Source organism: Photinus pyralis, unplaced genomic scaffold (genome assembly GCF_008802855.1).
Source record: "Photinus pyralis isolate 1611_PpyrPB1 unplaced genomic scaffold, Ppyr1.3 Ppyr1.4_LG1, whole genome shotgun sequence".
In the NCBI taxonomy this organism is placed as follows: Eukaryota; Metazoa; Arthropoda; class Insecta; order Coleoptera; family Lampyridae; genus Photinus; species Photinus pyralis.
The window spans coordinates 29,003,449-29,030,978 of record NW_022170249.1 but is presented as its reverse complement, the minus strand read 5'-3'; the positions used below and the strand labels follow the sequence as shown (position 1 = coordinate 29,030,978).

The 27,530-nt window shown below is 34.5% G+C and overlaps 4 protein-coding genes across 9 annotated transcripts; 1 reads left to right on the top strand and 3 right to left on the bottom strand.

Moving 5' to 3' along the window:
- Positions 1-76: 76 nt before the first annotated feature.
- Positions 77-13,233, bottom strand: LOC116169488 (serine/threonine-protein phosphatase 2A 56 kDa regulatory subunit gamma isoform-like). Of its 5 annotated transcripts, XM_031485597.1 has the most exons (7): positions 12,931-13,233; positions 12,781-12,837; positions 11,959-12,127; positions 5,910-6,109; positions 4,905-5,863; positions 4,504-4,681; positions 77-825 (listed from the first exon to the last, which is right to left on the bottom strand). In XM_031485597.1, the coding sequence occupies exons 1-7, from the start codon at positions 12,931-12,933 to the stop codon at positions 682-684; spliced, it is 1,710 nt and encodes a 569-aa protein (XP_031341457.1). In that variant the 5' UTR covers positions 12,934-13,233; the 3' UTR covers positions 77-681. The 5 variants fall into 5 exon arrangements, with proteins under 5 accessions (XP_031341457.1, XP_031341466.1, XP_031341480.1 ...); XM_031485606.1 differs by lacking the exons at positions 12,781-12,837; positions 12,931-13,233 and adding an exon at positions 12,186-12,608; XM_031485620.1 differs by lacking the exons at positions 11,959-12,127; positions 12,781-12,837; positions 12,931-13,233 and adding exons at positions 4,328-4,350; positions 11,473-11,880.
- Positions 13,234-17,168: 3,935 nt separating this feature from the next.
- On the top strand, positions 17,169-18,093 carry LOC116180309 (dynein light chain 1, axonemal-like). 2 transcript variants are annotated; one of them, XM_031500238.1, is made up of 4 exons: positions 17,169-17,496; positions 17,548-17,659; positions 17,704-17,880; positions 17,930-18,050. In XM_031500238.1, the coding sequence occupies exons 1-4, from the start codon at positions 17,342-17,344 to the stop codon at positions 17,999-18,001; spliced, it is 516 nt and encodes a 171-aa protein (XP_031356098.1). In that variant the 5' UTR covers positions 17,169-17,341; the 3' UTR covers positions 18,002-18,050. The 2 variants fall into 2 exon arrangements, with proteins under 2 accessions (XP_031356098.1, XP_031356088.1); XM_031500228.1 differs by having other exon boundaries at positions 17,170-17,496; positions 17,704-17,884; positions 17,930-18,093.
- LOC116180300 (zinc finger protein ZPR1) lies at positions 18,054-20,364 on the bottom strand. Its single transcript, XM_031500216.1, has 8 exons — positions 20,186-20,364; positions 19,888-20,140; positions 19,685-19,842; positions 19,511-19,645; positions 18,759-18,900; positions 18,548-18,708; positions 18,245-18,502; positions 18,054-18,196 (listed from the first exon to the last, which is right to left on the bottom strand). The coding sequence occupies exons 1-8, from the start codon at positions 20,282-20,284 to the stop codon at positions 18,086-18,088; spliced, it is 1,317 nt and encodes a 438-aa protein (XP_031356076.1). The 5' UTR covers positions 20,285-20,364; the 3' UTR covers positions 18,054-18,085.
- A 3,245-nt stretch (positions 20,365-23,609) lies between these two features.
- LOC116177652 (lysozyme-like) lies at positions 23,610-25,517 on the bottom strand. Its single transcript, XM_031496676.1, has 4 exons — positions 24,306-25,517; positions 24,045-24,224; positions 23,918-23,991; positions 23,610-23,872 (listed from the first exon to the last, which is right to left on the bottom strand). The coding sequence occupies exons 1-4, from the start codon at positions 24,352-24,354 to the stop codon at positions 23,726-23,728; spliced, it is 450 nt and encodes a 149-aa protein (XP_031352536.1). The 5' UTR covers positions 24,355-25,517; the 3' UTR covers positions 23,610-23,725.
- Between the last annotated feature and the right edge of the window lie 2,013 nt (positions 25,518-27,530).

The window sequence follows — 27,530 nt, the reverse complement described above, 5'->3', positions numbered from 1 at the left end:
AATAACGGTGAAAAAAGTTCAATAAGTAATAATATTTAATATCATTCAAAAGCAAAGCTGTACATTAAAAAAATACTGTAGACAATAATAATTATTATTAACACCATTTCTATATTTACACAACCATTTCATTCTTAAATAATGTATACGTACTTTATTCTAATTATTGAATGTATTGGATATTAGCATACTGTTTCTTTGTAAATTATAACATGCCTTCATTATTAACATACATCCAAAGCAAGTGCCGTACATATTAAATTAATTAGAATCACATTTTTATTCCTGTACATTAAGAACGTACTTAAATGTAATGATCAACATCATGTACTTAAGTACTAACTGAAACTTAAAAAAACAAACAAAAAACGTACTACGAGTATTTTAAAGGGAATACGGTAAGAAGTGCCCAGATCTAAAATATTGTGAAAGGTTAAAAAATAACACATGTGCGCATTTGCCATATTTAGACTCTATAAGGCTCAACAATAAAAAAAACTGGAATATTTTACAAGAAGAAAATATGCTATTACTCTAAGTCTATAAACAAAAGGGTTGCAGAACGATATAAAAAGTGTAAACTTTCACTTAGAACCCGAATAAAAACATAAAAAAATTCTTGCGACAAGTGCAAAGTTGTTGGCACTAAGCTTTCTAAGATGTAGGCATGATGACATAAGACTAGCACTTGTTTACATCGGGTGGGGTGACGAGGAATTCATCAGCTCGCTTGTGATCGTTAAGGGCTTTCATTGTATATACATCTTGAGGTAATTCCGATTTACGACGTACTATCTGCTTAATTACGTGGCCTCCCTTACGTACCTAGATTATTAGAAGAGAAAACCATTAAATAAGATACACAGATTTAAAGATCTCGTAATAAAAAAACAGAAGCAGTTGCATGTAACAGAAGTTTTGAGACATCACTTAGAAATTACCATTTTAAGTCTTGGTGACTTGGGTTCTTGTAGACATACAATACAATAGGGTGTTCTTAAATAAAGTGACAAAATAAAATCATGTAATGTTACAGATCAGACAATCGGGATGGGAGGTTAAGTGCAAGAGCAGCTTTCAGTTAATATTCGTATTAATCTGTAAATCAGTGGGGATTTACGATAATTCAACCGGTTTACCGGGTTGGTAGAAATCACCATAGAAACAATTGTCTCAATAATTGTAACCATAGCAAAATCTACCAACCCGGTTAAACCGGTTGAATTATCGTAAATCCCCAGTACTGTTGTGATGATAGTTTTTTTGTTAAAACCTGCTTGCTTTGTTTTTTTTTTTGTAAATGTGTTACCTCAACAGTCACAAGTACAATTGAAGTTTTTAATATAGTTAAATCTATTTTTTGTCTCAAACTTGTTACATACATTTACTGCTTTCCATTTGAGTGAAAGAGGAGCTGTAAGCTGTACCGTGCACGATGCCCTGTGTTCCTTTTAAGAAAGCTTCGAGCTCTGACGCGCCCGAATTTGGATTTCCCTTGTCCCCTCATGCACCACCTATTTGCTTGGGGCTTGTAACACTTCTGTGGTTATTTACGTACTGTGAATGTCAATGTGTTAAAAATGAACAACTTGCAAAATGAGCTGCTCCGAACGAACTGCACCAGAGCTTCACGCACTCAAATGGAAAGCAGTAATTATGACATTAATACTATGCGAGTCACAAAATTATTTAATCACATTTTCTACAGCAAAAATACAAATTTGTAGGAAGTACACATAAAGGGGACAAATGTGCCAAATTGCTAAACTTTGAGCTTTGTTATTAATTGTTATTAATAAGCATATTAACAATTGCATTGCTTTCTGTAGTAGTTGGTTTCAGCTACAGAATTCCTTCTCCTTGCTGTATATGTTTGGATTAGGTAACTGTGCATTTAACATGTGTGAATGTGTCCTTTGTTTTTATTGATGGCAATTTTACGCCAAGCTGTGTGTGCACTGATATAGTCGACTACTACCGCATCATTTATTATATAAGGAAGGCGTTACATAACAAGAAGGTCGGAGAGCAGCACTGGAAACATGAAATCTGATGTTTCAAAGCTATTGGGCACTATTGACATAGTAAAGGCTGGTACAAATACTCAGAGCTGGGCAGTATTCGATTTTGTAAATACTTTTTAGTATTCAAATCCTTTAAATTATTCAAATACTTTGTAATTAAATACTTTTATGGAAGCAGTATTTGTATTTGTAACTCAAATACTTTCACAAATATTTAGTATTCGAATACTTCGCAAAGTATTTGGATACTTCGTAAAGTATTCGAATACTTCTCATAGTATTTGAATACTTAACCTTCCTTTTTTACCAAAAATTGACTACACCAAAATTTCTCGGGAAAACACTTTTTCTTATTACTTTTGGGGCGTAGAATCCAAAACAATTCGTACTTTTTCGCTCAGACTTCTCAATCAAAAGTTATGGACTAGAAACCAATGTTGAAAAAAAATTCAAAGGGCTGCAACTTTTGAAATAGTAGCCAAATATTGGAACTGTTTGAAATTATGGATTCTACAGGCCACATTCTATAAGAAAAATTATTTCCGGGTCGATCTGAGACAATTTTTTTTCGGGGTTCAAAAAAAGGCAGTGTATAACCATCCTTTTTTACCAAAAATCGACTACACCAAAATTTCTCGGGAAAACACTTTTTCTTATTAATTTTGGTGCGTAGAATCCAAAACAATTCGTACTATTTCGCTCAGACTTCTCAATCAAAAGTTATGGACTAGAAAACAATGTCGAAAAAAATTCAAAGGGCTGTAATTTTTGAAATAGTAGCCCAATCTTGGAACTGTTTGAAATTATGGATTCTACAGGCCACATTCTATAAGAATTTCAGGACTACAATCAAGGCGTTTTTAACAGACGCGGCGGTATATAGTCACGATGAATTTGTAACTGCTGTTGGTGGGCTAAACAATTTTTTGTGATGTTTGTTTTATATGTTTTTTCTGTTTGTTCTGTTTATTTTAAAGATTAGTTATTTACAGACACATAAATATTTATTTACATGACATGTTAACAGATCTGAAAATGGTTTTATCATTAATTTGACAATTGTAAGTACTCATGTACACTAACAAAATATACCATTATTATTATTAGAAAATTTTTTTTCCGGGTCGATCTGAGACAATTTTTTCGGGCCTCAAAAAAAGGCAGTGTATAATGTTTAGGGAAAGTTTCCATTTTCACAAAATCAAATATAAAAATCCGATACAACTGAATACCGAACGATCCTGGAGTGAAACTTTTTGACTCTATAGTCTACGTAACTTAAAAACAATAGGGACCTTTCTTATATCCTTAAGACCATGTGTACCATTTTTCAAAGCGATCGCACGTTTCTAAACAATTAACAAACTATCATGCACACGGACAAACGGATGGTAAAAAATGGATCTGTTCCAAAATCGTTAGGATTAAATTCAGAAAGGCGTACATATCATGTGCACGACGTACGATCGCTTTGAAAACTGGTACACGTATTCTTAAGGATATAACTGGTATAAGAAAGGTCCTAGTAGGTACCTCCTATATAATAATAATAATACGCTTTTACTCCCCTTAAATTTGTATATAACAATAGAAATATAAAAAAAGCTAACAACATACAAAGTATAACTTGATTTTTTATCTAGTATACTATTTTAAATTTTTAATGTATTTGAGTGACAAGTATTTGAATACTTTTTACTGTTTTCGAATACTTTTCAAAGTAAGTTAATGAAATACTTTTCAAAGTATTCGAATACCTTCGATAGTATTAGAATACTTTTGAAAGTATTCGAATACATTCTAAAGTATTTGAATACTTATTTTTTAAAGTATTTGAATACTTTTCAATTTATCTGTATCTAGTATTCGCTTGTGCTGGACGTAAAAGTATTTAGTATTCAAATACTTTTTGAAAGTATTCTGCCCAGCTCTGCAAATACTCATATCAACTGAGGGACGCATTTGTTGAAATTTTGCAGTTAGACCTTCCTGATAGAATCACATAAAATGCGCTTGATGCGCCGTTCATTGTAATTCAAAAGGATGAAGCCACCTTTCTCATATAATACAATGCTTAATACTACAATGTAACATGTTATTTAAACAATAAATAATTTATTGCAACAATAACAGTGCTAGCAAGTTGCAAGAATCGATGGCCATTCTCAGATAAAAATATTAAATATGTAGTGAAGCGTCAAAATGTTACTACAATTGTTTTTTCTATAGAATAGTCACACAGAGATGGAAATATGTAGGAACATAGCAAGGGGACAGCAAAAACACATAATAATGTAACTTACCTTCTTTCCCACAGCTCTGTGTGCTACAACAAATTCATCTTTACTATCTTTTTTTGATAAAATTCATAGGGCCACACATACTTAATATCATATCTGAAAACAGGCCCTAAATTTGATCAATAAAAAGAATAACAAAATACATGCGAAATGCGAACAAATACAAAAAAGAAACGAACCTCCTGAGTCTCCTTTTCTAAAATTTCTAACGTAAGATCTTCGTCTTGTTCTGGACTGTTTGACAAATTAACCATGCTTAAATTTTGAGCCAAAATTATATCATAGCCAGGATTCTGCGTCGCCATATTTTCGACACGATTCCATAACTCGTCACGTTGATGCTGTCGCTCTCGTTCCCTACACACAACATTTATTTAATCTTTTCAAATCTGTCGCATGTCCCTAAAGTAATCATTTTGCACCAATTTATTAGTCTAGAAGAAGAATTATTATAAATAAACGACATCTACAAATACTCTGTCTCATTTATTACTAACAATTTTTATAAGTTCAGAAAAGAACGCACAATTGATGGGGAAAAAGTTACTTCAGAGACACAAGTTATTATTGTTCAACGTACTTTTGTCTTTCTTGTTTGTATTGCTGCGTGCATTCGTCAAATAGCTTCTGATTCATCTCCATGAATAATTTGAGAGCATTATAAATCAGTCCGTGAATTGTTTTATTCCAATGACTCTTTGAGTTACGATATAAACTTGGAAACATCATAGGTAAAATTTCGGTCGCATTTTCGGCAACCAAAGACATCACATACTCGTTATTCCAGTAATATAATGCTCGCTCTGCAACTTGAAAATGAGGAGAGCTTACGCATTTTGCCAACTGTTTAAATAGAGGATCCATTACTTTCTGAAATTCGGCCGGCTCTATTACGTCCAAAATTTCTTCTAACTCATTGAGAAACATTACTTCCTTTGGACTGTGTGTTTTTGGCCAGTACTTTAGAAGGCTGCGTATAACCGGTTGCGTAAGTGAAGGGTCCTTTTCCAGAAATTGAACTACACAATACGCCAACTGAGGGTGATATACCGAAAGCGATTTAACTTTATGTAACGGCATTAAAACGCGAAGCAAAAACACTTTGTGCTCTTCTTTTAGTGGTAGCGCGAAACCGTTAATAATTGAACCTAAAATTTCTAATAATTCGGCAATACCGTTATGGTGTTCAGTTTCGTATATAAACCTATAAAATACGTTATTAATTTGTTTACGTATAAAAGCTCGTAACCCTAAAAATTTTCCGTAAATTCTATGTAACGTCGTTTTTAATAAATCACGTTCGCGCGGATCTTCCGAATCGAATAGTTCCAACAAACTTAACACAAATTTTTGATCTATGTAATGTTTCGCTATATTAGGTTGGAAATCGGACGCTTCTAGTACACGTAAAAATAATTCGTAAACTAACTGAAGGTGGGGCCACGCAGCTTCCAAAGTCGGTTCATCTTCTTCCGGATCAAATTCTGCTCCATTTGGATTCGAGGATGGCGGCAACGTACGAAATAGATTTACTGCAAACTAATTGTACGTCGTTAATGTGAAATGCGTCCGAAGAGGTACTAACCATATTAACTGTTTCGGGATATATAGCCTCTGAAAGTACACCTTTGTTCTGCGTGACAAATTCTACCATTTCGTGCAGTGCCGTACGTTTCACTTCTTTCCACTTTAAATCTGATAGTGGATCGGTTGCAAAATCGAATAAAACGCAGCACTGTCTTAATTTTTGAATGAATAGCTCTTCTCTTTCGGCCGGTGGTGTATCTGCAAAAAGATTCCATTTTCATTAGCACAAAAACGTTATTTCCCAAAAAAATACATTCAAATGAGATGGTGAATATTTGAAGATTTCTAACAAAAGTCAGACCTTGTGGGGGCTAGGGCGCCAGACTTACAAACGCAAGGACTCAGGTTCGATTTCCGATCCTGCCAGAAGTACCTATACCGCCTCTAGTATAAAAACAATCGAAGGTAGCCGCCCACTACGAAATGTATGCCTTTTTTTCCCATGGGCTAGAAAAAGATGGAAATATAATAGCATAATTTGTGTACACCTCACAGGCGACCAATTTTGCAGTGGGCGGCGATAATTAAAGCGACTGTTTTTATACTAGAAGAGCAATAGTAGGCTAGATTCACCAATACACTTCACTTCAACCATACATCGAAATGTGGAAAACTTGAGATATAAAGCAAAGAAAAAATTACTTAGGTTGCTTAAGGGGTGAAATGAACCTGTCCCTTGGAAACGTAATTCATGTTGCAAGGGGCAAGTGACATTTTCAAAATTTGACCCTAAAAACGACGTCAAGGTCAATTTCATGAAGCGTTCCGCAACCGATCCACATGCCCTGGACATAGTGGTGAGGTCCCATGTCTTTACTACAGTTTCCGCGTGCGGGAGCATTGAACAAAACAAAATTAATACTGGCTCTGCTACAAACAATAATGTTCACGATCTAATGAGAAGAAGAATTCCATTAGTTGAATATTCCAATTATTTAGTAGCGAATATTGCATCTCGATAGATACAGAGGCGCCATGAAAGATTAATCATCGGCGATAAAGAACGAAGGGGGGATGTGACGCAATCTTTCTGGGAAATATGACGTATTTTGTTCGTGTTTCATAAAAAAATCTTTTAAACTGGTAGTGGACGGACAAAGTGCCGACAATAACGTTCATTTTCCAAGGAAAATGCTCCAAAAAGAATCAATCATGAGAAGTGCTATATCTCCCCACGAACGTCTAACTGTCACACTTAGTTTCATTATAATTTCCCCTCAAAGATCAAATCATTCGTTGTGTTCTCTACGAAATCCACCTCGCAGTGTATTTATTTTTGTTTTTACTGTTGCTGCCGAATATAGTTGTGAATAAGATGAATAAGTTCCTGTATGGACTTACGCCTCTAACTTGTTTGAGGCACAATAAAAATGATTGTTGTTGTTTTATATATCGCTAATTGTACTAATAAAACGCCTATTAAATATTCATTCACAGTAGGTGTAACGCCACCATCTGTAAGTAAGTTGGCTATTCCTTAATATTGTATTGTAGTATACACATGTCATACGTGTATTGCGTGTTGACTACTTTCCAATTTGAATTTTTGATGCAACATGGCGGCTGAGCTCCTACTGTCGCCACTGTCTCTATAAAGTCAGTATATTAAACCAAAGATCAGTGTAGTATGATATTTAATTAAACTTAGCAAGGAAATCTACCTTGAGCGTATGGCGTCATCTGTAACACAAAAGCTGAACTAAACCACACATTGTATACAAGGAATGAGCAAATCTTCAATATTACTGCACGGAATTACATAGTTTTTGTTTTAAATGAAGTCTAATGATGGCTAGACGATAATAAGGCTAATTGGGGAACCCATAAGTAATATCAACAATTTTTTTTCATAATAACCAAAATATAAAGTAATTTTAATTGGTGAAATTTTAACAATTTTGATTTTAGTGAGTAATGCCCCAAATAGATCGAAAATTAGCTTATTATCTTCTACAGATTTTCCTTTTTAAAACTGTATCTCATTTATTAAGTTGAGTTCAGGTTTAGGGGGGCACAACTTTGAATGTCTGGTGTACACCCCTCTTGAATTAATTAGAATTAGTGTGAATTAACATTAATTTACATGAATTATTTTAAATTAACATGAATTAATTTGAATTAACATTACTTTACGTGAATTATTTTGAATTAACGCGAATTAATTTGAATTAGCGTGAATTAAATTGAAATTACATGGACTATTTTGAATTTTTGAAAGTTGGTTAAATGGGGGCAAAGTTGCCAATTTTCGTGCTGAGTAAGAATCTGAAAAGAAATTTGAAATATCTTCAATAGTTTTGAAGATATCGCAAAAAAACGAAAATTTCTGATTTTCGTTTTTAATTTTTTATGATAAACTAATCGTAGTAGATATTTCTAATTAACACATTAATCGGACACTTTTTTAATGGAGATTTCAAATATGGCATCCTGTTTTTAATAACTTTCGAGATGACGGAGAAACACGTGGAAACTTTAGTTTTTCTTATGGGCGCCATTTTGAATTTTCACATTTTGAGATTACGTCTTTTTTTCTCTTTACAACAATATATCACACATGGTGGTTCAGTATCACATTTTTCCTAAAAATACAATTTTTAATTTTTTGAGAAGAGTGCTTTGGAAAAAGAAAACGTTCATTTGTTGTGAACAAATGTTTGACAGTTTGATCCATCTGTCTGGTTGCAGTGTTGTCAGAGAAGTAGAAATTCGATTTTCATCTGAACAGAATTGAACCTTCGTTATGCAAGAAAATTATAATTAAAATTAGAACAAAATACATCACGTGTTCAAATTGCCCACCTCCTAATTCTGAGCACAGTGCCACTCTCTTCCTAAGATTTGCTATGGCTCTTGACACATCCCTTCTTCTAATCTTGCGCCTGAGAGTGCTCACAATTCTATAACGAAGTTCATCAAGGTCGGCTGGCAATGTTTTGTAAATTTCATTTTCATTGTTCCCCACAAAAAAATAGTCCAAGGGAGACAGGTCAGGTGACCGCGCCGACCAGCGTACGTCGCCATTATTAGCAATAACATGATTGGGGAACAATTCCGATAAGCATTCCCCAACCCTCCTAGCATTATGGGGCAGTGCCGGTGCGCCATCTTGCTGGAACCATATCGAGTTCAAACGATGAAGAGGAACGTTATTGTCAATAAAATCGGTTAGAAATGTCCTCAGGAAATGGAGGTACCGATCGGCATTTAGAGTCTCTTAAGGATCAATTATTGTATCGCCCAATAAACCGACCCATACGTTAACGCTAAAACGTATTTGTGGTCGTCGTTCTTGAAATTGATGAGAATTTTCAATTGACCAGTAATGTTCATTGTCAAAATTTCAACATTTTTTCCGCTTGCAAAATTGCCTGCTCCTATTCATTGGGTCTATCACCGTATTACTGTCTACATCTTTTAAAAGAACCATATTCGCCCAAGTTTTTATACAGCAAAGAAAAATACCTCAAACTAGATTGTTGCCGCTCTGGATAACGCTGGAAGTATGTTGCAGCAGCCATGTGGGCATTTCGATGAGAAGTGTAGTAAATTTGAATCATATCTGTTTGATCTGCACTTGAAAAAGGCATTTTCGCATACAACTAGCATAAACCTAGTAAATGGCACTACATGAAAAAGTCAACCTTTTGTTCACAACAAAAGAACGTTTTCTTTTTCCAAAGCACTCTTCTCAAATAATTAAAAATTGTATTTTTAGGACAAATGTGATACTGAACCACCATGTGTGATATATCGTTGTAAAGAGAAAAAAAGACGTAATCTCAAAATGTGAAAATTCAAAATGGCGCCCATAAGAAAAACTAAAGTTTCCACGTGTTTCTCCGTCATCTTGAAAGTTATTAAAAACAGGATGTCATATTTGCAATCTCCATTAAAAAGTGTCAGAATAATGTGTTAATTAAAAATGTCTACTACGATTAGTTTATCATAAAAAAATCAGAAATTTTCGTTTTTTTGCGATATCTTCAAAACTATTGAAGATATTTCAAATTTCTTTTCAGATTCTTATTCGGCACGAAAATTGGCAACTTTGCCCCCATTTAATCAACCTTCTATCTCTTAAGATAAGTGAGATCCCCATAGTAGCACGCGAAAAATGGACACCGTGTATAGAGCTTTATAGGCAGTGGCGGCTCGTGAGTTCTAAAGGGCGGACACAAGTAAAATCTTCCTTACTATTTCTTGTACATAGAATGTATTCTTCTTTTTTTGAAGTCGGAAAAGACGTTAATGTCTTTGTTATCAACATTCGGGAAAGACTGGACATACTTCTTTCCTACTGGTAGAACCGCTTAAGTGCTGCCCCTGTGAATAGATAGAGATAGGACCGCCAATGCGTTCAGTCCTGTGCTACAAGTAAAAATTAAGAAGACAAAAGCTTGCATTGGCAGTGGCGTAATAAAATAAACTGGCATCCCTGACCCCCCGACAATTCAACAGCAGTTTCAAAATCATACATTATACATAGGTACATAATTAAATAAAACAGATTAACCAAAAAATTATTCTTTATTAGGTAATACACATACTACTTTTTAAAGCTCTTTTGGCACCCCATAGCTAATTCCCACATAATTCAAGCTAGAATGAGAATTACCAACTCTGGCTATGCATGTAATATACATATAAGAGTGGTAAATTTTTAATAGAATGGGCGGGCACATATGAATTGATTAAATTACGCTGTTGTTAATGTTCAGGAGGTTCCCCATATAAAACAACTGGTCCAGTATTTATGTCGTACAGTGAGCCAAGGTAGCTCAGGCACTAGTTATCATTATTGCGTTGCAAGTTTTCCGTTTTTGTAGAGCTTCGCAAAAGAATTGGAAAACTCTGAAAAAAGCAGAGACAAAATTTCAAACGGCGCCTAACACGCTATGGCGGTGGCAAGATTTTTAATTTTTAAATGTATTTTAGCCTCCTCTGCCAATCCCAGGGTTTAGATTTCCGAGATGATGTTAGGATGTGGCAGCTCTTTCCAATTCCCAATGAAATATGTAATTAAGTAATAGAAAATAACTTGTATGTCCCTTCTATGCCCACACCAATTTTATATGCGTGAACATTTTTTTGTTTTTTAGTTGGAACTGCATACAACCTATGGGTAGATTCATACTTTTGCATATCATAAGTATGGAAAATGCATATTTAAGATATATGACAAGAACAATTTTTTCCCACGACTATAAAGTTATCGAATAAATATCAAGCGCCAATGTCACTTTTTGCAACAAAATCATTCCAGTTATGGGTACGAAAATGCCTATTAACATTAGATGAAAAAATTGAATGTAATCAATTTAATAGCCGCACAAGGCTAATAATAAACTAAATGGTTAGTCGTTAGTCATGTGATAAAATAGATAAACTGTTTATAATTAGGTTTCCCTCTGCTATTTCACATGTTTACTTGCAGCGAGTGACGTTCTAATTATTTTTGTTTATAGTAATTTTGCTTGTGCAATGCGAATTTGGCTTATTTGCCAATGACGTTCAAATTACTACCATCTAATTTATTACAAGGATAAAAAAACAATCACCTGATAATAACTTTAAAGATGGTAAAAACTTTGCTCCATTTAACTCCGATTTAGTTTCGTTGTTACGATAGAGATGGGATTTAATAACGAAATTGTCTAATTTAAAGTCGACGTTTTCGATGTAAGTTGAAGTTTGTGCGTTGAGCGAGTCAACACTTGCCGATGCCATTAGGTCTAATCCGGAGTGGAACGAGGGCGATTTAGGTATTCCCATCGGTGAAGTGTCACGACAACCCATCACATAACTTTGCCCGAATGTAGAATGCACCATATTTCTAATTGTTGAATAGTTCAAGTAATGACGGACGCGAATTTAAAATAAAAACAACTACAGGAGGTTACCATGGCACTTATTTTTTAAGGATAGAAATAAAAATAAGGAATGGCAAAAATTATGGATTAATCTATGAATTGAAAAGAGCGCGAACGCATGCGCCACCTGTTAGTAACCAATACAATAAAGTCAGTTTTACACAGGGTGCTCACCTTTCAATGGGGGTAACATTTCCAATTCACGATTTTTTGTGATGTTGAAGCGCGAACTTGAGTGCCTTTTATCCTTTTTGATGAGGGGGCCTTGAACGGTACCGGTTGTAAGTTTTGTTTTGTTGAGTAGCGTAGGCGGCGGAGGACCCCCCAGTGAGTTACCCTTATGCTGAAATATCATAAAAGTGTAATTAGTTCCCTATTAACGTTGCAATAATCATTGATACCGATTCATTACGTTTACGGCGTCGAAAAAAACCGCCTAAAGCCATCACGTCAGCTTACATAATTATGTATTGCCAATTTGATATCAACAACCCAACTTAAAAATTTAAAGTCAAACACTTTAATTAACAAATAATATCGACAAATTAAGACCAATTAAAATTGTAACTTTTGCACATTAGACGCATTGTGAAAGAATAATCAAGGCGCAAAAATTTAGTAAAGTGTGCAGAATAAATAGAAACTAAAATAAAATTAAACCAGTGGCGGAGGTAGGGTAGGTCTGGAATTATAATTAAACACGAGATTAAATACGTAGGCGAGCGGTGAAAATTCTATCGATAAGACGCCAAATTTGAAGGAACACAATGTCCTTCAATAATGAAAAGCAAAACAAGCACTTAAGTGAAAACAAAAACACTAACACAACTTAAGTACACTAAAACTACATTAGCCCAACACTGCAAGCATGTAGTTGGCTGGGTGACAAGCGCCTTTGCCATAGCAATAAAAATAGTTTTTCAAATAAATCGCGACGCCGATTTTGCTGTTATAGAGTAGCAAAACGTGAAAATAATAAAAAGACATTTTATTTACCTCAACATCATTATCACCAGCACCATTGCGATTCTTTTCGTTTTTGTTTTTAGCATCCTGCAAAAAAATGAATCTTCAATGAAGTTGCGCGAGCACACTAACCTAATTGACAAGGAACTCGTCAAATCGGTAATTTCGGAATATACTAACCATTCTCTTACTTTCTTACACACTCGTACAGGAATGTTTAAATTAACGACTAAACTCTAACTTTACTGTAAACAAACTAAGAAAACATGAATAGCCACGGCGTCAAGATGTTGACATATCGAGTTGTTCAATCATTGACCGTAATTTATTGATGGCGAACTTAAACCTATGTATTAAAAACGTTTTACTCTCGCGCGCCTATATTGTTTAATGTAAATAATACTAAATAACTCAATTATTAGAAAGAATATTAGGGGTTAAAATACACATTAACACAGACAGGCACCCACTAATATTTAATTGGATAAATCCAGTCACGTGTTGGGGTTATGCAACACATTAATGAACGGTTTACACTTTTTCAAAATGTGGAAGCTCGGGTGATATTAGTGACATGTTAAGACAGATCCCATGTCACAATTATGTAAAAAGCGGTTAAACATTTAGAAATGCGTGTAAAGTAGAAAATGCAATTCGAAATTCGCCCTTGAGGTCAAAAAAATTCATTTCACACTCAAACAAAACAATTCTTTGGAATTTTTTGGAAGATGTGACCAAAAATTCACTTAACGGCCCCACAAGAAAGGTTCCAAATTGTAATTCCGTATAATAGATGGCGTTAGGGGCGAAATCCGCCGCTGGGTTAAAAAAATCATTATTTAACACTTAGGAAGAATCTATAATATTTTCAAAGATGTCTTAAAGGGCGAAATACCCCCTCATACCAGACAAGTCAATTTAACTCTCGCAGCAAACAGGTTGGACATTCCACTTTCTCTTAGACGGCGCGTTAAAGGGCGAAATCTACTCTTAAGGTAAAAAAAATTCATTTAACGCCCGCACAAAAAAGGCTTCAAAATCTAAATTCTTTTAGAAGATATCCGTTTAGTGGCAAAATCCGCCCTTGAGGTCTAAAAAACACAAAATAAAGCACGCACGGAAAGTTTTAAATGCGAATTCCACTTGGAAGCGAAATTCGCCCAAAAAATGTTTCAATTTCTAATTAAATTCTGTTTAGATGATATCTAAAAATCCGCCCTCGATGTGTAAAAAAAGGCATTTAACGCCCGCACAAAATAAGTTTCAAATTCTAATTCCTTATGCGGTTCTGAATTTCTTTTAGGGAAATAGGTAGCCTATACCTACCTTGAAGGTGTACCAGACGGCCATCAAATGTTGTCGTCTTAAGCCCCCCCCCCCACGATTAATTATTCCATGAGATACTGTTTTGAACACATGCATAACTTTTACATGCGGCAACCAATTGATCTCAGGGTTGGCATACGCATGTCGCATAGCCTTTGGGTGCCAAGTAAAACTTTTGAAAAGCGATGAGGGGGGGGGGGTTAACACACGTTATACGGGTTATACCATTCATGGTATTCTAAATGAAAGGTCCCACCAAAATGAATTGGTTTGTACCTCAGAGTAAGAAATAAATACTCTTTGGTTTGTACAAACTATAGCTTTCCTGCGCGACTCCTTTTCGAGATCAGTGTCCGACGAGGAGGGTACTCAACGGGCGGAAAGATCTAATGCGCTTTATCTGCACAAGATGTAATTGTAATTCTACACATCTACCTACTGGGAATTCGAAGGACCTGCCTAGGTATATTTACAAATGTGGCAACTTATCGATCTTTTTGGGAATTTACAAATCGTTTATGCTAAACCGGAAATATTTCGTAAAAGTATGAAAAGAACCACCCAAACCAGAGGTTTTTAAAACTTTTCCAGGTAATTAGGCTAGTCAAAATAGGTTGTTAAGGTAGAAAAAATTAGTAACAAAGTGATCTCTGCGGAAATGAGTACCCAATAGGGTCCTTATTAACCCCTCAAAAATCGCACTTTGTCGCATTGGTGGAACTTGGAAAAAAATGACCGCCATCTTGATTTTTTTCGAATTTATTAAATATTTCGTAAAGTATACATTATATCAAAAAAATTCAAGAGGCTTTTCTTATGGAGAATCAAAAGTTACCTATAATAAAAAGTTTAAGTCTATTGATTAAAAAACAAAAAAGTTATTGAAATTTATATGATTTGGGTAAGTATCACATCTGTGTCGAGATTTAGAAGTATTTCAAGAACTTAATGCAGATGTAGCAGTTTTAATTAAATCAGGACTTAAAATTATTTTAAATCTGTAGGTACCGGTGTCCAAAGAAGATTCATGATTTAATGTAGCAGGTAAGTAGAGAGAGGCAAATAATTGAATGTTTTTATTTTCTTTAGGTTATCGGCTCACTAGAGTCGTTTATATATTTTAGCAAGGTCTGATGATGAAGTGAGCTTCGAAATCGATAACCTAAAGAAAACAAAAACATTCAATTATTTGCGTCCCTCTACTTACCTGCTACATTAAATATATCCAAATAATTCACATGGAGCAATACATAAAAAAAAAAAAGATTCATGATATAATGTGCTGTTTGGCAGCTTCTTCGGTTGGTGGTAGTGAGGCTAAACACAATTCAGAATTTAAGCTTTGCCTTGAAGTCATTCGCATCATAGGGATTTAAATGTAAAATTCATAACATGCGATTATTGGCTCCCCAAATTATTTTAGAGCAAAAATGTATTAAGCTTTTTTGTAGAAAACATTTTTTTACGCCAATCAACCGTATTAGATTTCAATTTTTTTCATATAAAGACGGAAAATTGGAAAAATAAAATCCATAATCTGCGATGCCATGGAATTTCCTAAAACAAAAAGATATCCAGTTATCAATTAGCAGCAGATCGAAATGGATTTTATGATCGACTTGGTTACTGTATTGCAGTTAATGGTGACTTATTCGAACATTTATTGTAAATTATTATATTAGGAAACCGTTATTAGTAATTTGGTCTTTCTTTATATTGAATTCGCTGTTCTAAATATAATACTTTTTGATAGAATTTGATTTGTTTTATAGCAGACATTCCATGGCATGACGGATATATTGGCGTACTTTTTCTATTATAAAATTCCATGGCATCACAGATTATTGAAAAAGATGGGGGTTTTAATTTTCCAATTTTCCGTCTTTATTATGCAAAAAATTGAAAACTAAAACGGTTGATAGACGTAAAAAATTTTTTTCTACAAAAAACCTTAATACATTTTTGCTCTAAAATAATTTGGGGAGCCAATAATCGCATATATGTTATGAATTTTACATTGAAATCCCTATGATGCGTTACGCAAGTCACCACCCTGTATAGTGTGTGACGTAACTGGTTCATATCATGAATCTTCTTTGGACACCGGTACAGATTTAAAATAATTTTAAGTCTCGACACAGATGTGATAATTACCCAAATCATATAAATTTCAATTCAATTCAATTTTTAGTTTTTTCATCAATAGAATTAAACTTTTTTATTATAGGTAACTTTTGATTCTCCATAAAAAAAGAGTATTGAGTTTTTTTGATATAATGTATACTTTACGAAATATTTAATACATTCGAAAAAAATCAAGATGGCGGCCATTTTTTTCCAAGTTCCACCAATGCGACAAAGTGCGATTTTTGAGGGGTTAATAAGGACCCTATTGAGTACTCATTTTCGTAGAGATCACTTTGTTACTAATTTTTTCTACCTCACTTGTATAAACCTGCCTAGATTGACCAGCCTAAATTGGGAGATTGGAACTTCCACTGGTTTGTGGTGACATACCCCTACGGTTAGGCAATACACCTTACATCTGGTATTTTAAACAATGATGACAGTACCTATGGAAAAATACAAAACGCTCTGCTCTGTGTATATAACAATAGTGAGGTATTCGACTTTGACCATTCTGCGCAGAGGCCATGAAAAAATGCGAATTCACTTTAATTGCTATACATAATATAAGCATTAAATTTATAGTGTCTTATATAATAGGTAAAATAGATTGTCCTAATATTCTCTCCAAAATTACACCTTCGGAGCACACACACACGTTTCGTTTAATTGTAATGAAATATGTAACTATAGGCACTAGCATGTTTATTTCAATAAATACATTTTTAACATAAATATATTAAATCTTCTATTATTTGTTATTTTGGTTTTGTTTCAAATTCAACGGCCACAAGCGGTTCCAATGCGCCCTTATACTGTTTTATTAAGTATTTATTTATGTATTAATGTTTTTCGCGGACAGAACTCAATAAGTTTTCTTTTCCATGGAAAAATGGTTTTCCTAATGCTGATTGGTTAGTTTATAAACCGCGACTGACTTTCATTGGCTTAATTTTTAAAAAAAAAGTCAAAGGAAACGTCAAACCAGCGTCAAACTAACCAATTATTGAATAATTACATAACAGTCTTTTATCAAATAAACAGCTTCAATATTTTAATAAAAGATCGCTACAAATTACAATTCTTGATCTATTGCTGTAGCAAAAGGTAATAAAGCTACTAACCGGTTACATCAAATATGGCAAAACCGTCAACCATCAAAGATGCAATCAAAAAATGGGAAGAAAAATTTCCCGGTGCAGATATTTCTCAAGCCGAAGATGTAGGTTTTCAATTCCAGTGGCTGCCAATAGAAAAAATGGATAATTCATTAGCAGCGTTGACAAATGTGAAGTAAGTCCGTCGATATAATTATAGTCTGTTATCATTTTATTACAATTAAAGGAAGTTAAGTTTGTCCACAAACTGCATTGAAAAAATTACGGGATTGAACGGATTAAAAAATTTACGGATTCTCTCTGTGGCAAGAAACTACATCAAAGCATTTACAGGATTGGTAAAACTTATTTAAACAACATATGTATACCATGACAAAATTAGGAAGCCGTAGCAGATACATTGGAGGAGTTATGGATTTCGTATAATTTAATTGAAAAAACCAAAGGTATAGGTGCTTTGAAAAAGCTAAAAGTGCTCTACATGAGTAACAACTTGGTGAAAGAATGGAGCCAATTTAATTTACTTCAGGAATGTCCTGCATTGGAAGACCTTCTCTTTGTAGGTGAGTATTTGCCAACATTATAGCAAAGGCAATTCTTCTTACCAGGGAATCCCCTTTATGAAAACTTGGATGAAGCTGTATGGAGGGCGGAAGCCAGCAAACGAATCTCTACATTAAAAAAATTGGATGGTGAAACAATCTTGCGAGAAGATGCAGAGGAAGAAGAAGATTAATCTAAATTTGTTTATTTATTAAACATCTTCAGTAATTTTCAGTTTTCATGTCATTTAGTCCCAACTCTTCGTTTTGGTCAAAGTTTCGCTCATATTTAGTAATTCTCAAACAGTCATCTTCTCCAACATCAGATAAGCTCTACAATTTAATCAAATGACCAAAATGTAAGTTGCCAAATACGAATACCTGTACATAACTGTTACCAGCAGGATCGTCAAGAACTAAAGTAACAGTTTTCTTTCCCTCTATAATGCAATCAAATTGTTGCAAAAATGAAGCCAAACGATCTTTATCTTCTTCCGCTTGGGAGTCTTGGAAAATATTTTCACTCAACTGATCTTTGACTGCAACCAGTAAACCTTCTACTGTAGTAAAACGTCCACCCAATGCACTTGGACCAACCTCCAGCTCGAGTTGCGGTATACGCAAGTGGCAAGTTTCCGACTAAAAGAATGATCAAGTGGATTTGTAATGCTTGAAAAACTGTACCTTCAGCAAGTCTCTGCATAAATCGTTTTTGTTACTAACGTCAACTTCGATGCGTACTCCCAAAGGTTCAACTCCGGATCCAGATTTCACTTCGTTTGTACGATTTCCGCATGTATCACAAACAGTTGCCATTATGACGACCTCCTTAAAATGGGGAATGTCTAATTGTCAGTTAAGGCGAGATAAAATGGCGCGAATTTAAAAAGGATACTAGTTAACTTCATATTAGTCTCGCATGGTGAACCGCAGCTATTGCAATTGGTGCCAAACTGTAAAACTTCGCCTTCTAAGTCTTCTAATGAAAATTCACCTTCTTCAATTGGATATAGAATGCCGCTTTGCTTTTCACCCACCTGTAAACATAGAACTAAACAAACAAAACTAAAATTGCATTTCTTTTCAGTATTTTCCGTTCACAATGGATATACATCATACCGCTTCATAGCGACCGTGAATAAAAATATGCCTTGAAATAAAAAGCGATCACAACACGTGCATGTTCAAGTTAAACGTTGGTTAGACTCAAGGTTAGTAGAGGGAGTAGGTTGACTCGATGCCCCATTTGATTGGTGTTTTGAGTTTTCGTTGATTTTGAGAGATTTGAACTTTTCTCTTTGACACACTTTGTTACACCCTTCCCATTTATGGGAGATGCTTTGTCCGTTACAGAGTAGTTGTAGATTATAAGCCAAACGTGTACCTACCCTGCCTTTATCCCCAAGTAATAAACCATCACACCATTTGGCCTGTTTGTTTATTTCATGGAGCCTGATCAAAGTATATAGTTAACCCCGAGACAGGCATTTAATAATAGACCAACAAACAAGCTAATTCTAATATGTAACAGTATTGTAGCAACTTGAACCCACTCTCAAGGAGTATTGCCTAGTTATTAAAATGCAATCATCTGTGATAGATTACTCCTTGTGAACAGAATATACACTGTCCAACCGAATTACCTACCTCTTCCTTGGTAAAAATGCCCAACTCATGATCTTGCTCTTTCGTTCGTGTGAAATGTTTAACTGTACAATGCAAATCTTGAAGTGGGGCATTTGGATTTTCTATAAAACTGTTGCCAGATATATCATCTAAAATCTACAAACTGTTATCGGTCCGATCGCAGAAGGTACATACAAATGTAAAAGGTGTTTCCACATCCTTTAACTTTTTAAGTTTATCGATAAAATTGTCTATTTGTTGTGCGAGTTCTTCATTTTCAATTTTTCTAACAGGTTGATCCATTTCCAAGTCCGATATGCTTCTGTTAATTATGCTTTCAATTGTGGTTACCTCTAAAAGATTTAAATTTACAAATGCGTTAACTGAATGTTACTAACCGCCTCTATGGCTCTTTGAGGGGATCTCAAACTCCAACTCGACTATTTTAACACTGGCAAAGTCACTTTTGACCACTTGGCGATTTAAGTCGCGCCCCGTTTGGACGTTCAATGTTATTTGTATTCCTTTGTCCGGAAGCTGCCCACCTGGTTGGATTTCGTTGTTTGCGTAACCGCATTCGTCACAACTAAAAGACATTAAAACGATCTCTTTATAAAATGGAATTTTTGTAAGAAGTAAGCGGGTAGTGCCCTGCAATAGGAGTTAGGTAGAAGTGTCCTTGTTTCGTTTCCTTACATTTGCTTGACAATTCATGCACAAAGATTCGATTTCTGTGGTTTCCGGTTCGGGATCATCTGCATTTAAATCGCGAAAAATTGGGCGCTTTTCGGACATGGTGGTGCTAGGAGGCCAAGAGTCTTGCACGTGTTTTGAAAATGTGACTTAACCACAACTTCCACCAACACAACCAACCCAAACCACTACTGACTCCATCTATAGAGTATATCACGAACTATAGATTCCTGGAATAGTGGATAGGCAACACACAATGACACATTGAATGAATTCAAATGGAATCAACATGGAAGTAGCAGAGCAGGAGTTGGAACTTGGACCCCATATGAAATATAGGTTCCGGTTTAGCGGAATTATTTTGTAAGTGTTCCGGTACCGATTGCGGTTCTGTGACTGCAATAATTTTCTATTTCGGTTGATCGGCTCCAGTCTTTTCCTGTTGTCATTTCAAATCTTCTCTTCCACCGAATTTTCGGGTCATCACAACGCTGACTGTTCAAACATTCTTCCAGTTTCCATAATTCTTTCCTAGTTTTCTAGAACTTGTCTAAGTATATGTGTATTTTTGATCCAGTGACCCTCACTCCATTCCCATAGGTGTATACAGAGCTGGGCAGAATACTTTCAAAAAGTATTTGAATACTAAATAGTAAATACTTTACACAAATCAAAGGTATTTGAATACTAAATACTTTTACGTCCAGCACAAGCGAATACTAGATACAGATATATTGAAAAGTATTCAAATACTTTAAAAAATAAGTATTCAAATACTTTAGAATGTATTCGAATACTTTCAAAAGTATTCTAATATAATCAAAGGTATTCGAATACTATAAAAAGTATTAGAATACTTTGAAAAGTAATCGAATACAGTAAAAAGTATTCAAATACTTGTCACTGAAATACATTAAAAATTTAAAATAGTATACTAGATAAAAGACTTAATACTTACTACTTAAAAAAATCAAGTTATACTTTGCATGGGGTTAGCTTTTTTTTATATTTCTATTGTTATATACAAATTTAAGGGGAGTAAAAGCGTATTATTATTATATTATTATATAGGAGGTACCTACCAGGACCTTTCTTATACCAATTATTATATCCTTAAGAATACGTGTACCAGTTTTCAAAGCGATCGTACGTAGTTCACATGATACGTACGCCTTTCTGAAATTAATCCTAGCGATTTTGGAACAGATCCATTTCTGACCATCCGTTTGTCCGTGTGCATGTTAGTTTATTTAGAAACGAACGATCGCTTTGAAAATTGGCACACATGGTCTTAAGGATATAAGAAAGGTCCTTATTGTTTTTAAGTTACGTAGACTATCGAGTCAAAAAGTTTCACTCCAGGATCGTTCGGTATTCAGTTGTATCTGAAATAAAAATTTCAAACAGTTTCAAGCTTGGGCTACTAGTTCAAAAATTGTCTCAGATCGACCCGGAAAAAAATTCTCTTATAGAATGGGGCCTGTAGAATCCTTAATTTCAAACAGTTCCAAGATTGGGCTACTAGTTCAAAAGTTACAGCCCTTTGAATTTTCTTTCGAAATTGGTTTCCAGTCTATAACTTTTGATTGAGAAGTCTGATCGAAAAAGTACGAATTGTTTTGGATTCTACGCACCAAAATTAATAAGAGAAAGTGTTTTCCCGAGAAATTTTGGTGCAGTCGATTTTTGGTAAAAAAGGAAGGTTATACACTGCCTTTTTTGAGGCCCTCAAAAAAAATTGTCTCAGATCGACCCGGAAAAAAATTTTTCTTATAGAATGTGGCCTGTAGAATCCATAATTTCAAACAGTTCCAAGATTGGTCTACTAGTTCAAAAGTTACAGCCCTTTGAATTTTCTTTCGAAATTGGTTTCTAGTCTATAACTTTTGATTGAGAAGTCTAATCGAAAAAGTACGAATTCTTTTGGATTCTACGCCCCAAAATTAATAAGAAAAAGTGTTTTCCCGAGAAATTTTGGTGTAGTCGATTTTTTGTAAAAAGGAAGGTTATACACTGCTTTTTTTTGAGGCCCGAAAAAAAAATTGTCTCAGATCGACCCGGAAAAAAAATTTTCTTATAGAATGGGGCCTGTACATTTTATTCAAAACTAAATAGTTAAGAAGTTATTGGCAATATTAAATTTAACAATAAATCAATGTAGTAGGCTATGTACCTGTTTTGTTATATTGTTATGGTGACATTGTTTATTCTTTGTTGTTGTAATTTTAAATTGATATGGCCTTTCGATCCGGAAACCTCCGCTGATATTACCTCAATCTCTTGCATTTTCGTCACAGTATCCGTAAATAACCGCATATTCTTGATTTAAAAACGTAGCCATATCAATTGAATCTTAAAATTACAACGTCAAAGAATAAACAATGTCACCATAACAGTATGACAAAACAATTACATGACCCACTAGATCGATTTATTGTGAAATTTAAAATTGCCCATAACGGCATAACTTCTTAACTATTGAGTATTGGACAAACTGTATAACGAAATTTCGACTTAAAATTGAGCAAGGAATATGGTCTTAAGATAGCTATGTCTATCGAGTCACGGGATACCCTGTATATTAGCGAATATTTATAATTACTGAGAAATAATGCCCAGCAGCCCAGGGCCAGCGTATTAATCTTGTGGAAACGACATGTTCTCGCTCAAAATTCCTGGAAGCGACTTGTGATCCGTAATGATGTCAAAATGCCCTCCATAGCAATAATTGTTCTTAAACTCTCACGATTATAGCCAGAGCTTCCTTGTGCAAATGGCTGTATCTGCGCTCCGTCTGACTTAATGTTTTTAAGTGGATGGGAGCTTTCCTGCCATCTTCTTCCACATGAATCAAAACTACTCCAACTCCCGTTGCATGAAGGTATATGCACCTTTTAAATATTTTGAACTTTTTCAAAAGTAGGATATACTTATTCCCTTTGCTTAGTAACGAAGCGCTCAACTTCTTCTAGATACCGGGTGTTCGGCCAAACTGGTCGACTCCACAAATATCCGGGTGGTCACAATTTCGGGTATGAACTCTCATTCCTACATAATTTCTGATGACAGAGAGCAGGAGGAGTATGTTAGGCATTTCTCAATGACCCAGAAAAAAATCAGTACTTCTCAAAAGGAAAGGACACAAGCAAGACACAAACATTTTAAGTAATTTGCGCATGCGCATATTTGATTTATACCATGTGTTTGCCTTTACTATAGAAGCACATTATATATACTTAGTTAAAATTTGAAACAAATATTGAAATATCACCGTAAACATTGAGAACTTTGCGCATGCGCACATCTGATGTTTACTATATGCGATGTGTTTGTCTTTATTATAGAATCACCTGTGGTTGAAAATTTAAAAAAATGTCTCTATAATAAGAAAGGAAAGAACTAAATATATTGAAAATTGTAGAGGTTATTAGTGTAAAGGGGAACTGTAATGAATAATTTTACTGACAGCACTTATATCGAGTACTTAGTCTTTGAACAATTTCCTCGTGATTGTATTTACAGATTCAATTAAAAAATAACAATTTACATTTGAGCAGTTTTGCAGTCGATGTAGCGACGCCAAAATTCCCGACCCGAAAAACTGGATAATGGTTGGTTACAATTCGATGCTCCATTAAAATTAATCATCGCATATTCATCACAGTTTGTAATACCATCCTCGTTGCAATCCTATGGTACAAATATATATATCGAATTTCATTATAGGTAACTTACCTTTCCATGCTTTGAAATATACTGTTTGATAGTATTTCGAGCGCACGATAACGTCAATGCGCAGCTCTCAAAAGCTGAAAACACACAAATTTGAAATGTGACTGCATATAGGTACTTAATTTTTAACCTCCAGCGAAATAGGGAAGGTTGCCGGGGAGTGTCGGACTTCCAGCATCCTTCCAGTAGTGATATCCAATTTGATATGCCCCGCAATAGCCACCATTACAACCACTTCTTAGGTTACACCTTGTAGAAGCATAGCAGAGACATTCTAAACATTCGTTATTTAAGTTCGATACAAATAAATCTGAAAAAGTTAGTACTTCAAGTGCACACGCTCACTAGATAAGATCATTGTATGTATATGAATAAACAATGTTAAGATCACCTTGCCCAAATACGATCACCATGTAGCACACTATTAGAACAATCTTCATGCCTGATTAGTTAGAACTACTTAACTACAGACAATCGACGTACTTGTGTACCCAATTTTTTTTTGAGTCATCATACAAGGAACGTTTCAATGTACAATAGAACCTTGAAATTCCATTATATCTCATTAAATTAAGGCAACGAGTGTCATGGATCCGGTTATTTCGATCTTATGTAACTACTGAACGGAGTGTACTGATTATTTATTTCCTCTGGTAAGGGATAAGTTTGAAACTTTGGAATACTCACTTTCAATATATCGAAGTTGTAAAAAATGTCGCATTGCTATACATGGGAAGTTTGGAAATGAAAATACGAATCTTAGTTTGTTTTTTAAAATTAGGATAGGTACACATTATTGCGATTCAGGTCTTAAGCCAAAAGGAAGAGCCTAATTTTAAAATAGTTGAGGCTCGAGTTGAGGTCTGCACTCAAACGACGACCGCACGACCACTCTTAGGAGATTCCGTTGACAAAGTTAATTTTTTTTATAATTGTATGTTTGAAAATGTTGTTTTAAATGTATAAAAGTGTAGGTGATATAGTGGGGTTGAAAAGAAAGATTCTCCATCCCTTAATCGTATTTATTTGGCCGGACATTATATATTGAAAAATTTTAGGGTGCTACTAGCTCTCTACTGTATAATAACTGGTTCTGGTACCGTTTGGTCAGTAACATTTGGGCTGCTCTGTTTTTTATCTGAAAATTTAAAAACCTGGCTGCTTCCTCCTTCAGGCACCTTGATGGAAAAAATGATACTGAATTGAAATGAGATCGTTGATAGAAATTTAAATCAGCTTTCAATTTCCAGCTTCCTCTAGAGCAGTACAGCTTTCAACATACAAATTTTTATATCGATTGAAAAACATCGCGTTTCCCAAACTACTACGAAACATATGCGTGACCACGTTATTTATTACTAAAGCAATAATTCAACTAAATGACACAAATTTACTGTTGCAAATAAAATATTAGTTCGTAGTTTACATACAATAATTGAAAATCTGGAATTTACACCTTTGACACAATTATAAAGAGATTTTCGTTATCTAGAATGGAACTTACATAATAAATTCTGAATTTAAGTTTCCTAACCGAATCCAAGAGGCACATGAATCTTATTTTCATTAAAATAATTTCTTTTTTCTGAAACTACTTTAGAAACAATTACTTTCGTCTCTAAAAAAGGTGAAAAAATAGTTATTTATATAACAAGAGCGCGAAGTTCAATTTCGCGCATTGAGACTGAAGGTATTTTGACGAGGCGAAGCCGAGTTAAAATATCAGTCAAATGCGCGAAATAACTTCGCGCTAGCGTTATATACAATATTTTTTCTACAACTGAACCGATTGTTAATTAAATTTGCTGTTTAAGTTCAACTTTGTGCGCGAAATACTTTTTTTCACTGTTGACGATTTCGCGCACGTTGTCAATAGCAACCTTACTTATTAATTAACCGTTTAAAAATCTAGTACTTCGCGTTTCGAAATCCGTCAGAAAATGACAGGTTTTTTTGACAGTTGTAGAAAAATATGATTTTCCTATCTAGTGAGGAAAGTGAAAAACAATTGCTGCGCTAATCTTAATAATGACATTTAAAAATGAAATATAGGTACCCCGTATCTAGATTGCTAGGTGTCAAACTTCATTATTGCGTACGACAATTTTTCAATTTTGATTGTAGTTTCCGAAAAAATTATGTCTAAAACGTGAGAAGAAAGTGTTTTTTAACTTTCGTTCAATTTGAACTCGAGTTGAAAAACTACACTTTCTTCTCTACTTGTACAAATAACTATTTTCTTTACGCTGTCACCACAACACAGACAATTGGATCGAATCCTCCAGGAATTTGTAATTTTTTGAAAGTTAACAATTTTTAAAAAAATTGCTTAAAAAATAAACGTTACTTTATTTGTAAAACGCCTATGCTACTTCCTAGTTGTCCAAATGCAGAATACGAGTGCGCACTTTGATTTTGGTTCGAGAAGAAAGCAAATTTTTTTGTTGCTGACAGGCAGCGGAAGGTAGTCAACTGACGAGCGAGTGTTAAATTTTACACCAAGTGCTTTGAGAAGAGGTTTACTGAGTACTCGGTCAAATTTTTAGATTATCACGTTATAGTTTCTTCTTTTTCGGTTTGCACACTATTATGATTTTCGCAGATGCGCCCGTAAAAAATTATTCGCGTGTTCTAACTCGATTTTTCTACAAAGTACTCGCTTTTGAGATCCCGTAACAATTCAACGGGGCTTCTCGCTCGGTAGCTAAACGAAGAATCTTTCAAATCATTTCTCTCAAGGGCGCATCCCTGTCTAACTTCCTAATTAATTAACGTCCCTAAATGGTGCTTTATTGATGAAACCGGCCATTTTTAATTATTAACTCATCTGATAGCAGCTCTTTCAGCTATAAACTTCTAGAAATGTTCTTTCAATCTAAAGCCAAGTCGACTTCCTATGAATTTAGTGGCAAAACTATGGTCTTTGATACATCCTGGAATGGTTTATGTAGTAGCGTAATTTTTTCCACTTCGGGCAACTCCACTGGCTATAATCTTTCATCATTTTTTAGTAAATGTCGACTTTCAATAAATTTGAGGGACGAGAGTATAGTCTTTGCTATATTTTTTGGTAGTTATCCACTGTATCTCTTAATATAATCATAGTAGCGTATAATTTTTTCACTTCTGGCGGCCCTTCCAACTATAATCTTTCGGAAATGCAATCTTACATCTAGTATATTATGTATGTGCCATTATTAATTTATGTATTAATAGTTTTACCTATGTTTCATTTTTAAATATATTTGAAAATAAAAAATGTGATACTCTTTGGATTTTGTTCGTCCGTCTGTCTAATCCCACTTATCCAGGTTTGGTTGAGTCTTGGTCATAAAACGCCTCTCCCCTCCCGTGAATTATTTTCTCAGTAGCTGTTTTGCAAAGTAAAACGTGGAACAGTCGAAGCCTGTGTCAGCTTCATATCTTTAAGATTTCATTGAACTAGTCGTATCGCTTCCTTATCTTGTTGAAGAGAATCACTGGAATGATGGTGTTGGTTATCCTTAAAGAATTGAAGCATTCAAAAGCCATTTAACGTACAAGCAATCTGTAACAGAATACCAACTGAAAACAAGCAACGGTTATCTTAAATATATATTTATTTAATTTCAATAAA